Raw genomic sequence first — 14,883 nt, 5'->3', positions numbered from 1 at the left:
TAATTACCTGAAGAAAAGAAAAAACGGTTTTGGACATATGAGGTTGCCGACCCCAAACAGTGACAAAATATTGAGTTCATCTCATGTCCGTGCACGACAGAGGCAGCTTTTGTGTCTATGCCTGCGTGAACGGGGCAAGTGGCAACTCATGCTACAACCACAAATGACAGACGGGTGACAATGGACGCCTGTCCTCCTGTCCTCCTGGTTCAGCGGACGCAGAGACACCGCGGAGCCCTGGGCAACAGGTTCCGTGAGGCTGTGAATTAGTTAACTACTGGCCGCAGCCATTTCTATCCCCTCCTCTGTCTAAATAATGAGAATCAGATGGCAGGGTCTTGCGCAAACAAACACATGGACTTTTATATACGAACAGATATTCCCTAGGAAAGGTGAAAAATAAATGTACTGTATGTGGGGAGGAGTGTGTGCTTGTTCAACATTATATACGTAAATACTTTCACAGAGACAGATGGACAGAAACATGCGTAGTGAGAGAGAGAGAGAGACACACACGTGCGCGCACACACACGCGCACACGCGCGCACACACACACACACACACACACACACACACACACACACACACACTGAAGCCTTCAATGGATCAACTATTTACGAGATAAATTTGCCCTCCAAGAGCTTAATGTTCACACAGACAATGTCTCTTTGCTTTGGAAATAATAGGAGATATTTACAATGGTACACGCCACGGCCATTTCAGATAATTCAGTCAGCGTTGGGCATGCAGTGCACACCACATGATGGTTCCTCTAAAAGTGCTCAGGCTACGAACAACACTACTGTGCAACATTATGCGTTGTCCTCAAGCCTGGGAACGAGGTCAGGGGCATCAAAGCATGCAGGTTGTTTGTTTGACCAATGTGTGGCGACGGTGCTTTTAACCACTTTTGTATGAAACTAGAAGCTGTCACATCGAAGGACAGCGTCCTGCATTGACCTGAGAAAAACACATTTTCCTCGTGGATAATAAATACATCTCTATCAGAGGTATTATGTATTGCAACAAAGCCTTTAAAACCCATTACTTCACTGCGGTTCCGGCCTCACCTGCAAGAGGCTGCAGGAAGATCTCCCCCATCGGGTGGACGAATGAGATTCCATCCTGACCATCTGCTGTGATGTCATCAGTCAGCGCCGCATCACCCCCTATTGGATTGAATTGAAAACAACTTCTTGTCATAATATTTAATATTTAATATTCCAAATTATCTCTGCCATTGACATCCATTTCAAATCCAACGATTCACCGCCATTGACGTCTATGTTGCTCACAACGTGTGTTTTGAGCTTGCTGAGGCCCTGTCCTCATGTCTAAAACATGAGGACAGGGCCTCAGCAAGCTCAAAAGCTCCATTGTAAACAGACTTTTTTGGAAAGACAGTTTTTTAAAATGCTGTTTCTGCGTTGCCATGTGGAGTTTTGTCTGCCACGTCATTCATAGTGTGTTTTAAGGACTTATTGCTTATAACACTGAGGATTTTACTGTGTACGAATTACGAAAGTACCACCCGCTAGCATAGTGATTAGAGTGAAACAGCTTGATCTACAATTACTGTCACTTTATAAGTCACAGGCAATGAGAAGTCAGCCATGAATGTGAACAACGTGGCCCTCTTCTCCGAGGGGATCATGCACTGTACTTTAGATTCTCTGGTTTGCTCTAAATCGCCCTGTGATAATCTCTGGTGGGGAGTGATGGTAGACACTCTCTTTTTCCGGTTTCTCCATTATCGTATCTAAACAAAGTAAAAGCCGCCTACACATAAAATATAGAAGAACAAATAAGCCGGAGGCTCAGGAAACAGGTGAATCCCATACGAAAAAGTAAGAGATATAGACAGTCAAACAGGACAAATACAGTGATCAGGGGTGAAACATCGTATAACTATGAATTATAATACCGTAGGTAAAGTCTTGATATGAAGAAAAATACAATATATATAACAGGCTGGAAATACATTTTGGTCTGGCACCGCTCAGTGATTGTGATTGGATTTCACTCCCTCCGAAGCAGCGAGGGACCAATCAGCAACCAGTATGCAAATATGCTTTAGCAGACTTTTTATGCAAAGCGTGGGAAAAAAGGCAGAATGTTAAAAAAAAGGAAAAAAAAATAAAAACTGTTTCTTGTACAGAATGCAATATTGAAGCAATGATTTGTATGGTGTGTCCTATAAGTCCAATATAATATTACTGGTGATAGATTGTACATATTTATGTATATGTATTAATAGTTTATATATTATGCTGACCAAGTCAGTCCAAGTGAAGATGGCTAGGTCAGATAATGTCTGGTCTACTTGTTTTTATTCTAATCTTTATTATATTTGTACTCAGTCCTTATCCTTAGTTTGAATGTTGAATCTCAGTATATATCTTGTGTTTCATGCTCACTGCGGTGCTACTAGGACAGCTGAATTTCCCCACAGGGATCAATAAGGTTCCATCTATCCATGTCCATTACCTCTGTACCCTCCTCCACCCCCACAGGGATCAATAAGGTTCTATCTATCCATTTCCATTACCTCTGTACCCTCCTCCACCTCCTCCCGCACTGCAGGCCCCCCCTCCGCCCCCAAAGCCTCCATAGGTGGGCCAGCTGAGCTTGGACAGTGCCAGCGGGCACGAGTGTCCACCCTCTGCCCCCTCATCCAGAGCCTTGCCAGCCCTCGGGTAGATAATAGGGATGTCCTTCCACCCTCCACCTCCACCTGACAGAGAGATAAAAACACACGCGCGCACACACACACACACACACACACACACACACACACACACACACACCCACACACACACACACACACACACACACACACACACACACGCACACGCACACGCACACACACACACAGGATTACAAAGAGTGGTAACAAAGAGTGGTGGCCCCCCCAGAGACCCGGATTTGAGAAATGTCTTTCCTGTGTGGTGCAGTGTTGTGGCTGGAGTTATCCTGTGTGCATCGGTTAGATCAGGGGTATAGGCAACCTGCGGCTCTAGAGCCACATGTGGCTCTTATAAGCCCTCTCCTGTGGCTCTAGAGCCACATGTGGCTCTTATAGGCCCTCTCCTGTGGCTCCCAGAGCCACATGTGGCTCTTATAGGCCCTCTCCTGTGGCTCTAGAGCCACATGTGGCTCTTATAGGCCCTCTCCTGTGGCTCTAGAGCCACATGTGGCTCTTATAGGCCCTCTCCTGTGGCTCTAGAGCCACATGTGGCTCTTATAGGCCCTCTCCTGTGGCTCTAGAGCCACATGTGGCTCTTATAGGCCCTCTCCTGTGGCTCCCAGTTGCTACAGCAAAGAAGTATGAAAAGGAATGAGGTTTTCTTTTTCTTTTCTTTTTTTTTTTTTTTTACATCTAATCATAATTTATTATTGAATTTGTAGTAGGCATAAAGTTATTCTTTCATTTTGATATTGCAAAACAATGTTGCCTTTACACCCGATAAAAATAAGAATCAAATGAAGGAAAATAGAAGAATAGAAGAATGTATTCATGATAAGACATCTATGTTTGTTTTCACCACCAATGCTGCTGGCTTACTGGTACAGTATACTTGATATGCTTTGAGAAATTAGCAAACAATAAAATGTAATATTGAGAGACCAGAAAAATCCCAAATACTTAAAGTTTGCTTTATTAAAGCAAACATATTTTGCGGCTCCAGATAGAATTGTAATAAGTTTTTGGGCCAAAAATGGCTCTTCTGAGAATAAAGGGGGTAGGCAACTACCCCTGGATTAGATCGATTCCCAGGTTTCCCAAGCAGGACACTCAGGTTTTGAATTCCCACACAAACACACAGATCTGTATCTAAACAGGCCCACCATGGTTTCAATAAGATGAGCTGACAGATATGGTCTATGCTGGGACTCTGCTGGTCAAGGAGGATTTTCAGAGAATTTTCCAGATGACGTTTTCCAAGAGGAGAGACAGGCCCCCGCGGGCCGCTGCCATATATGTACTGCTCTCAGAGGTCATGCCATGTCAAGAAGTTAAGTCTGCCTTCCAGAATGAGCCCTTCCATCCAAAGGCCAAACATCTGAGTGTGTGTGCGTGCGTGTGTATGTGTCTTACTCACGTTTAATACTTTTACTTCTACTCCACTACATCTACAAATATTGTACTTTTTACTCCTCTTACTTTGTAGATTTACATTATTATTACAAAACATGCATTAACCACTTCAGTCCTATGCATACTTAGGCTATTTGTCGACACGCTGTGAGCATGTAGATTTGTAGATTAGCTATTTTCAAAAGATGTTTATGAAGAATATTTGCTAACTTGTGAAATGGGACATTCTGCAATATTAGTACATTTACTTTCAGTATTTACGTATATTTTAATGCAAATACTTTTGTACTTTTACTCAAGTAAATTTTGAATACCGGACTTACCGGAAGAGTATTTCTACATTGTGGCAATGATAAATGGTAAATGGTGCATTTATATAGCGCCTTTATCCAAGGCGTTTTACAGAGATTGTGCATTACATTCACCCATTCACACACACATTCATACACCGATGGCAGCGGAAACCATGCAAGGCACCAACCAGCACATCAGGAGCAATTTGGGGTTCTTGCTCAAGGACACTCAAGGACACTTCGACACTAACTCTGGGGGAGCCCGGGTTCGAACTGGCAACCTTGCGATTACCATCCAGCCACTCTACCCCTGAGCCACCGCCGCCCTGGCTTAAGTACAAGATGTGAGTAGTTCTTCCACCACCACTACTGCATCTGTGTGTATTCAAGACAAGCTATAATTATATATAAAAATAAATGAAAGATGTGTGTATACATATGTATCACAGACAAAGCCGTTCAAGACCTTTTACTTTCCATGGACAGCCCTGTGAGCACCGTCCGTCTCGTCATTATCTGTGAAAGCTTTTCATATGACATGTACTCCAACCATCAACAGAGGCTTAGGTCATTCTCGGGATGCAGTGTGCTCTGTATTTACAATGAAGCACCCTTGAAGTCAGAGAGAGAGCTTGGAGCACAGCACACGGCACAATTTTACAGGAGAGCTTTTCATTAATTAAAAACACCATAAGAAATTTATATTTTAAAACACTTTCTGTGAAGCCTAATCTGTCGGCTACAATTCGGAAAGGTTCACTTAAGCCCTTCGCACTCCAAGCCCTCGAATGACAAGATCATCTAGGACTGAGTATGGATATATTACATTCAATTCTCCAGTGAGATTCTTACATTTCAGCTTGTTTCGTCAACAACATCAACAGCTGTGATTCTGCATTAACAGACCATGGGGAACAGAGTAATTGTATTGTATTGGTAATTTGTCTCCTCGTCTCACCTCGCCTCTCCTCTTGTCTACTCTCCTCTCAATCCTCTCCCTTATTTATCTTCTCTTCTATAACGTATTCGTAGTGGCAGCAGTGTCTCAAGGTTCCTGGCTCAATCCCTGGCTTTCTTCGGCTGTCAGTGTGTGCACTGCATAAACGTGTAATGATGTGTGTCATGTTCTATTTCAGAACATACTGAACTTTCTGTGTTTTTGCGCCCTCTAGTGGACACTACTTAACTTTGGGTTCCCTTGTAATCTAGTTTATTCACAAGCAAGACGTCAGCTCATGCGGTCACACAGTTCAACTGCTTAAACAGTATTCCTTATACACTTTCTGTTCATGTCTTGGAAAGCATCGTCTGTGAGTACTATGACTGCAATCTTTTCTGATGTGTACTGTACTTTTTGTAGCCATGTGTTTGTTTAGATTCCCCATCTGCATTTGTGTTTGATAGTGAGCCCACGTTGTTTGATCATGCTAAGCTAGCGCTAGCATCCAGGTTGTTTGCTAAGCTTATACTAGTTTCAGTGTTTCTCTGTGCATTGATATGATGTGACAATTTCACTGTTTTGTCAACTTTAATAGCTTTATGCAAGCTCTAAAGAGCCTTTCTGACTTTTTGTCAATTCATACATAGTACAGCAATTAATGATTACATTTTATGATACAGTTCATAACTATTCCTAATGCTGTTGATTTTTCATGGTTAAATTCATATGGACAGTAATATTGTATTATTGTAATTCATTTCACAGTAATGTGTAGTGTTGTAAAAACAGGTTAAAAACTATTTACATATATCTACAAGCTATTTACATTTTATATAGTAATTTCATGTCATTTAAAAGTGATAGTCTACTGTCTCTAATGCATAATGCTTGTAGACATTGTAGCTGTATGTTTTATGCTGTTTATTATTTCTTTGAATGTTTGTACAATTAGGCATTATTTAATTAGTGCTTCTTTTGTGTCATTATGTTTCAGTTTTACAATTTTGTCTTGATTGGTTTGGAGAAGAAGTAAAAGCCCCTTCAACTTTACTCTGCCTCTGACCATCTCTCAAGTCAAGTGTTAGCTGTCTGTTTATTTGTGTACCCTCCACACACATTGAGAACAGAACAGTAAAAAGACGTCTTCCCGGCGGGCACGACTGCAAAGGAAAACAGGATACTAACTACAGCATCACTCTGACCTGCATCTTCTCACAACCACCCTCGAGAGGCAGTGAGTCATCATGTCGACTACAGGAGAGGCAGTCGAAGAACGGACACCTTCTCACTCTCAGGATCGTGAGTCCACCACTTCCAAACAAAGCAAATGTTCCACGTTCAGTGCAGCAGCCGCCAGGGCACGAGCTAAAGCTGCCAAAGTGCGTGCTGCCTTCTCTCAGAGAGAAGCGGAAATAATGGTTCAAGTGGCTGAAATGAAACTCAAAAGGGCTCGTATAGCTGCCGAGTTATCTTCATTAAAGTATGAAAGAGACGCCGCAGCAGCCGAGGCAGAGGCTAAAGTTCTAGAGGCAGCAGCGGACGCTGAAAACGGAGAGGGCAGTAAGATGGACATGGAGGACACAACTAAAACTGCCATAGAACGCACACAAGCTTATGTCCAACAACACTCTCAGAAGCCTCCTAGTCTCACAGAACGTCCACAGCAGTCTCCTGGGGTGGAGGAACCCCCACGGCTTCAACCTTACACACCATTACTTCCTTTCATTCATCCCACTGTAGACTCCCATTCAAACGGAGACCATGACTCGACATCTCCAAGCAGACAGAGACAACATGTCGACTCCAGAGCGGATCGGGACAGCAACGGTCATGGTGTCAATGCGGCTCAGCAGCTGAGCTGGTCAACGCCCGCAGATCACCAACAGGCCACCGCGAACAACGTCCTCCCAGATGTAAGGCTGCATACAGGCCATCCCTCTTTTACAAAGCCCAACAGCGACAGACACGTTGCAGCTTTACATCCTGGACCACCACCTTGGAACGCAGAAGGCTCAACCGAGAATGGCGGGGAGGGTGATGGAGAGACAGATCCGCCAACAGTCACCTCAGCATGCACCAACGTCGGAGACCAGAGCTCCAGGTCCTGTTCCAAAGTTTGCCTGGTGAAGGCCTATCCCAAAGCTCACCCAGACAAAGCAGCAAAGGTCTACGACCTTTTCAAACTCACCGGATCGAACTCTCCATACACCCTCCGCACATGTTCTGGGGTTACGGAGACATATGGGAGAAGAGCTACAGGATTCACAGCAGAGTCCTTGGACGGAGAAGACGGATGTCCATCCTTCTTAACTCCATGCTCAACTCAGCTTCAAGTCAAGGAGACTTTCATCACCACAGCGGAAGTCAAGGTCCAGACGGCCACAACCTTCAGCTCCACAGCGGACAGACAACAGACAGACTCCTCGTCGACCATCACAACTTCCAGCCAAGCAAGCTACACTTCAGGCGTACTTGTCAACCCGGTCATCAGCCACATGGAACCAACGGTCACAGCAGTCTGCAGCACATCTGGATCACTGTCCACAGTTTCGGTCACCCCTCCAAATGTGACAGCCCATGTTCAGCCTCTCTGTAGCCCCTTGTCACACTCTGCGTCTGCGCTTCGAAACGACACAGAGTCATTCCTGGAGCTACCACCTCAGGCTCCTACACTGCTTCACAAAAGTTCAGCATCAGTCCGTATCAACCCTTGGTCTGAGACAAGCTCTCACTATGATACCTCGACACAGAGAAGCATTGCCATACCGCCTTCTGGTCCTCTCTTCAGACCAACCATCCCACGTCCTGCAGACAAGAATCTCCTGCAGCTCTTCGGGAAGGTTGCCGACCAGCCAGAGTATCTGTCTGCTATTAGGGCAGCATCCCCTACTCCCCACTCAATACACAGTCCCTCACACCAAACTTCTGAGACCCAGGACGCCCCCTTGCTCATGTCACTTGTCACCATACTGACACGCCAGTGGTATGCCCCCCTGCCCCCTCCAGAGACATTCGACGGCGGAGGTTTCCACCGCCAGCAGTGGAGACAGGTACATTGTCTCGCCAACGTCTGAGAATGGACTGTCGCAAGAGTACCTTCCAAAGGTCCACTGTCCTGGTCAAAAGGCCTGTCTTTGAGACAGTCTTCCTTATTTCAGTCAAGGTTCTGGACTCACTTTAGTTACCTCTATCTTTAGGAGAGTAATGCAATGTTTCATTTATTGTTTGTTTAGTTAGTGGCATTTGATAACAAATACCAGGCGAGGAGTGTCATGTTCTATTTCAGAACATACTGAACTTTCTGTGTTTTTGCGCCCTCTAGTGGACACTACTTAACTTTGGGTTCCCTTGTAATCTAGTTTATTCACAAGCAAGACGTCAGCTCATGCGGTCACACAGTTCAACTGCTTAAACAGTATTCCTTATACACTTTCTGTTCATGTCTTGGAAAGCATCGTCTGTGAGTACTATGACTGCAATCTTTTCTGATGTGTACTGTACTTTTTGTAGCCATGTGTTTGTTTAGATTCCCCATCTGCATTTGTGTTTGATAGTGAGCCCACGTTGTTTGATCATGCTAAGCTAGCGCTAGCATCCAGGTTGTTTGCTAAGCTTATACTAGTTTCAGTGTTTCTCTGTGCATTGATATGATGTGACAATTTCACTGTTTTGTCAACTTTAATAGCTTTATGCAAGCTCTAAAGAGCCTTTCTGACTTTTTGTCAATTCATACATAGTACAGCAATTAATGATTACATTTTATGATACAGTTCATAACTATTCCTAATGCTGTTGATTTTTCATGGTTAAATTCATATGGACAGTAATATTGTATTATTGTAATTCATTTCACAGTAATGTGTAGTGTTGTAAAAACAGGTTAAAAACTATTTACATATATCTACAAGCTATTTACATTTTATATAGTAATTTCATGTCATTTAAAAGTGATAGTCTACTGTCTCTAATGCATAATGCTTGTAGACATTGTAGCTGTATGTTTTATGCTGTTTATTATTTCTTTGAATGTTTGTACAATTAGGCATTATTTAATTAGTGCTTCTTTTGTGTCATTATGTTTCAGTTTTACAATTTTGTCTTGATTGGTTTGGAGAAGAAGTAAAAGCCCCTTCAACTTTACTCTGCCTCTGACCATCTCTCAAGTCAAGTGTTAGCTGTCTGTTTATTTGTGTACCCTCCACACACATTGAGAACAGAACAATGTGCAACGTTGTTCTGTCGTTGTCATGTGAATTGTAATTGTGCTTTGGCAATTGGCAACACTGGTCAAATGTCATGCCAATAAAGCCTGTTGAATTGAATTGAATGGGAATTGTGAAATCAAATCAAATCAAATCAAATCAAACATTATTTGTACAGCACATTTGTGCAACGACCGAGGTCGAACCAAAGTGCTTCACATTACAGAGCAATAACATACATAGAGGCAAAAAGAGAAGAAGAGGATAAAATATAGATAGAAGCAAAGAAGAAGGAAAAACATTAACTTAAAGTGTCAGAGAGCAACATATAAAGACAATAAGCAACTGTAAGGGCCACGGTAAACTTAATAGACATTAAAAGTGATTGAGAAAAAATGTGTCTTTAATAAGGATTTGAAAGCCGTCAATGAACGAGCAGAGCATACATGGAGCCACAGTGTGAAATGTGTGTCGGGCACAATCAGGAGAGACTGATTAGCCAATCTCAGGCCTCTTGTTGGGACATAACGTCAGGTCATTTTGGGCAAATGCATTTGAGTGGTTGGAAAAAGACTACAAAAGGCGTTATATGCGGTCCATTTACCAGTCCATTAAAGGTAAGAGAAACACAGTTACCTGCGGAGCCGGTCAGTCCGTTGCTGCTGGCCGCTATAGTGTCGTTCTCATACTGTTCCAGGGGGATCTGGTCCATACTGGTCTCTGGGTCCTCCAGGTAGGCATTACCTCCTCCACCAGCCGCGATCAACAGAGGAACCAACTCACCTCCTACGATCTATCAACACAGTGGTACAAGAAGCACTCGGGTCTTTTTCTTTTACAGTTTTCAGTCGTTCTTCGATTTTTCAAAAATAGCAGACCTACAAGCTCGTAGCGCGCCACTCGGTGGCGTGCTATGAGCTTGTAGATCTGCTATTTTTCAATAGCTAAAGCATAACATAATCCTAACACCAAAAGGGGTTCCCGCCCCAAAATGGGTTAAGTAAGGTCAATCTACTTGTAGATTACACCAGTGTCAGTTTTGCATATATCTAAATGACGGAGTGGTTGCGCAAAAACTCGCCCAGCAGCACTGTTTAATTTATTTGTGCGTGTTAATTAATACTTAAAAATTGTGTGATGGGACAATAAAGTTGAGAGAATCAGTTCTGATTATAATTCCCTGGAACGTTACGTGGCATGATTTATATTATCTGACCTCCATTGTTGCCAGTTTTGGCAAGAGGAACAAGCAACCAGGTCTACTAAAATAAGCCTAGGGCAGGTCAGTCAAACTTTATTGTCTAATGTTGTTTTAGGGCAGTGATTCTCAAACATTTTCGACCCCCAAATTAATATGTATTTTTCCGCAAAATAAATAAATAGTGCCAGAGGCCCCCATAATTTTTTTAAATAAATGTTTACATTTTCTTTTCAATATTTTAGAAAATGGCAGCTCTACAAACTCACAACGGGCCACAACAGGTCACAATGGGTCACAACAGGTCACATAGTGGTGCATTGTGAGCTTGAAGATCGACTATTTTCACGGTATATTTACACGCATGACATAGATTCAGAGACTGCGATGAATCCTTTACAGAATGCATGTAGACATTCCTGCATGCTTATCAGCATGTAGAAACAGTGCAGCAGTGGACAAAGTACTCAACCCCAATACTTAGAAATAAGCGACCTGAGGACGATTCTACAAATGTCTTCTAAATCCTGACAGTTTTCTGAAAACCCCATGTTTCTCAAACTGGCGAAGCAAATATTTGCGTTAAAATCGTTCGCTCTGAAAGAATATATATTCAAAGATTTGCGCAACATTTTCACGATTTTTCAAAAATAGCAGATCTACAAGCTCGTAGCGCGGCACTATGAGCTTGTAGATCTGCTATTTTTCAATAGCTAAAGTATAACATAACCAAAATGGGTTCTCGCCCAGAATGGGTTATTGTTTATTTATTGTGTATTTCTTTTCTTTGTCACCTTGTAAATATAGGTGGCTCCGCCTCCGCCGCCTCCACCGCCCGCCCACTCGGCAGGCCCCTCCCCCCGGTGGCTGTCTTCAATCACTGACGACTCTCCCAAGCAGATCTTCTGGGTGAGAGGGTTCCTCTACGCCCCATACATAGAGAGAGAGAGAGAACGAGAGAGAGACAGAGAGAGACAGAGAGACACACGCATACACACAGAGAAACAGAGAGAGAGAGAGAGAGAGACAGAGAGAGACACACGCATACACACAGAGAAACACACAGAGAGAGAGAGAGAGAGAGAGAGAGAGAGAGAGAGAGAGAGAGAGAGAGACACACACACACACACACACACACACACACACACACACACACACACACACACATGTAATGGTCAAGAGGTGCACGCACATCCACACCGTTTATTGACAACAGAGCGGAAAACAATACAACGTTTCTGCTATGTATCTAACATCCATCCATGATATACAAAAGACATTTAGAAAACACATGATCTACAACAATAAGCAGTGACTGTCTTTATTAACCACTTGAACCCCAGCATCCATTATCTAGGGGAACCTTCACCAAAAAGAGTCCTCTCCTCTTTCCCTCCAGTCTCCCCGTCCTCACCCCAGGGCAGGCATCCTCTCCCTGATGGCCCACAAGGATATAGAGGAGGTCTCCTTTCGCCAGAGGGAAGATGGCTGATATGAAGACACCGTGGCAGCGTTTGTTGTGGTTTTTAGCTCCTTTCCCTCCCGCGGCGCCATAAGCAGAGATCCTGGGGGCAACACACAGATCAGCCTCTGTCAGCGTGGACCAGCTGAGCTACGAGTATCATCAACACATGGGGAGTAAAGCATTACAGGAATGTTGTTTTTCTGCCCTCGGCCTGCCTTCTATACCACGCTGAGAAAGAGTGCAGTGTGATATAGCACAGTAGGTTGAGACAGGTTGGAAATAGCTGATGTACAAGCTCACAACGCATCACGTTGCGACGCGTTATGACTGTGAGCTTGTACGTAGATCAGTTATTTTTGGGAGATTTGGCGTAGAGGGATAAAAAGATGCCACGCTAATCTGCTAAACGGAGCAACGTGCGAGCAACGTTTTTATTGACATCCTAATATCATGCCTCGTCTCATATCACCTCACCTGAGCTTCAATTAAAGAGATAAACGCCGCTCAAGATCGCGGCCATTACAAGACTCTATGGAGCGCGGTTCATCCCAGCACACATACTGTACTGTAACAGGTCTGATAATGAGGTCCCATGACTGGCTTGGCTAACACAATAAAATTATTCAAAGCCTTGGGCTTATTTGGCGAATAGAATAATGTAGTCCCTAAGCACTCAGTCACACTTCTGTCTGTCACCCAGCCCTGGTCTGAGTCATGCAGCAAATGTTGAAATGTTCTTCAATTGCCAAAGTGCTATGGCCTTAGGACATATGAACGACATATGTCACTGGTAGAAAAACAAAATGATAATGGTGCTAGAATGTAAAAAAGAAAAAGAAACAGCATCTACTTCTGCCTTCTGTTCAGGCATCATTGCTTTGCAAATTGACTCACTGGCATTAGGATAAAACTGGATATAATGTATATTATGTATATAGAAAAATAATAAAATTAATTTGAAGGACAATTTTTATTTTAAGCTAGCTAGCTACGCACGTAAACCCCAGATCCGTATTGTGGGGAAAGCTTTAGCTAAAAATAGCAAAAGCTATTGTACAATAACAGAAAACAGAACAGATAATAGTACAGAGCCCTGAGGGACACCACACAACCTAGGTTTAAGTGGTTAACCCGCTCTGTGCGTCCCCGGGATGACACGTTGAGAACCAAGTGATGATTATACTGTATAGTGTCACAACTATCCTCACTTACGTGTATCTGTTGGTGGCGGGTACCCTCCACACTTGGACTCCTTTAAAGGGGGGGTCCTTCCCCACGGTGACGCTGACGTTGGTGTTTCGGTAGGCGCTGTCACACTGGACCTGGGTGGGACCCTGAGGCCCGCTGGCACCACAGGAGGTGAACCACCAATCCATCAACGAGTCCTCTGCAGAGAGACCCAGGAGGAAGGTCACATACAGCACACACCCATTCTGATCTGAGATCAGATTCTAAAAATGTCTTCTACATCCTGACAGTTTTCTGAAAAAGCTATGTTTCTATGTCAGTCGTTCTTCGGTTTTTCAAAAATAGCAGACCTACAAGCTCGTAGCGCGCCACCCAAAAGGGGTTCCCGCCCCAAAATGGGTCAACGTTGGTTTCTCAGGTCGGTCCTAGTGGTCCACAGACCCAGCGTTGAGAAACATACTGTCAGATACAGTACAGAGTCATTTATGTGGATGAATGAGAAGATTCTGTAGAGAAAAGTCCTTGCACACCTACTCGGAAAGGTGCGTAGGAACAGCAGCAACAATGAGAAAAAAATTAAGTCCTGCCTTCACTTACAGCAGTAGTTTATTAGGCTACAACGTTTCATCATGATACCTGATGAAGGTCGTAATAGACTGGAAGGAAGGAAGGAAGGAAGGAAGGAAGGAAGGAAGGAAGGAAGGCAGGAAGGAAGGAAGGACTGGACGGACGGACGGACGGACGGACGGACGGACGGACGGACGGACGGACGGACGGACGGACAGACGGACGGACGTAAGAATGTGGAAGGAATGATTGAAGACAGGGCAGTATCAATAGCATAACCACACACACACACACACACACACCAACAAATGAACACCCGATGTCGCACATTACAGCGCTGCTACTGACATCTGCTCAGCGAAATCAAAGGAAATCACATTAACCACATGAGCCCTGTCGTCCCTATTCTGGGAATGCCGTAATAGGTATAAACATTCAGCAAAAAATAGGCGGAAATGGGGTGGAAATAGTCGATCTAAAAGCTCAAAGGTCTGCCTTTTTTGCAATTTCATGTATAACGAAGTGCATAGGGTTTATGTGGTTAATACACAGCACCCGGTGCATACATGTAGAGCTAATAACGGACACACGCAAAAGCGTTCGTGGCCCACTCATCTGACCACTTAAAGGACCACTTCACCACTTTTCAACCTATCTTCATATAATAGGTCCTCACTAATGGCGGACCTATTATGGCGCAGATTTTTTCTACTCTGTCTGTGTCTCATAGGAGGGCTGTGGGCAATTCAGAAACCGTCTTCCAGTGACATCATCGATGGGGAATACAAGCTAATAGAAACGGCAGGCTTTCTAGTCATGAAAAGTTGCAATGCGAAAATGGAGGCCATCGTTCTCACGATAATGAAAATCTAAACATTTTTGTAAAAAAAATCTTGTTTAAAAAATAATCTGCCTAATGATGATGCCACTG

At 43.7% G+C, this 14,883-nt stretch overlaps 1 protein-coding gene across 3 annotated transcripts in view; it reads right to left on the bottom strand.

Annotated features, from left to right (window-relative positions):
• ltk (leukocyte receptor tyrosine kinase) overlaps positions 1 to 14,883 on the bottom strand; it is a 91,019-nt gene that overhangs the window by 20,271 nt on the left and 55,865 nt on the right. For all 3 annotated transcript variants that reach the window (XM_083792605.1, XM_083792606.1, XM_083792607.1), the window contains 6 exons: positions 13,410 to 13,584; positions 12,147 to 12,297; positions 11,527 to 11,655; positions 10,171 to 10,327; positions 2,549 to 2,734; positions 1,071 to 1,169 (listed from right to left, as the gene is read on the bottom strand). In XM_083792605.1, coding sequence (XP_083648731.1) covers positions 1,071 to 1,169; positions 2,549 to 2,734; positions 10,171 to 10,327; positions 11,527 to 11,655; positions 12,147 to 12,297; positions 13,410 to 13,584 — 897 coding nt within the window. The remainder of the gene's footprint in view (positions 1 to 1,070; positions 1,170 to 2,548; positions 2,735 to 10,170; positions 10,328 to 11,526; positions 11,656 to 12,146; positions 12,298 to 13,409; positions 13,585 to 14,883) is intronic.

The sequence above is a fragment of the Protomyctophum parallelum genome (genome assembly GCF_964188405.1).
Source record: "Protomyctophum parallelum genome assembly, chromosome: 20".
Classification (NCBI taxonomy): Eukaryota; Metazoa; Chordata; class Actinopteri; order Myctophiformes; family Myctophidae; genus Protomyctophum; species Protomyctophum parallelum.
Note: the sequence above shows the minus strand (reverse complement) of the source record. Positions and strands in the feature narration are given on the sequence as shown.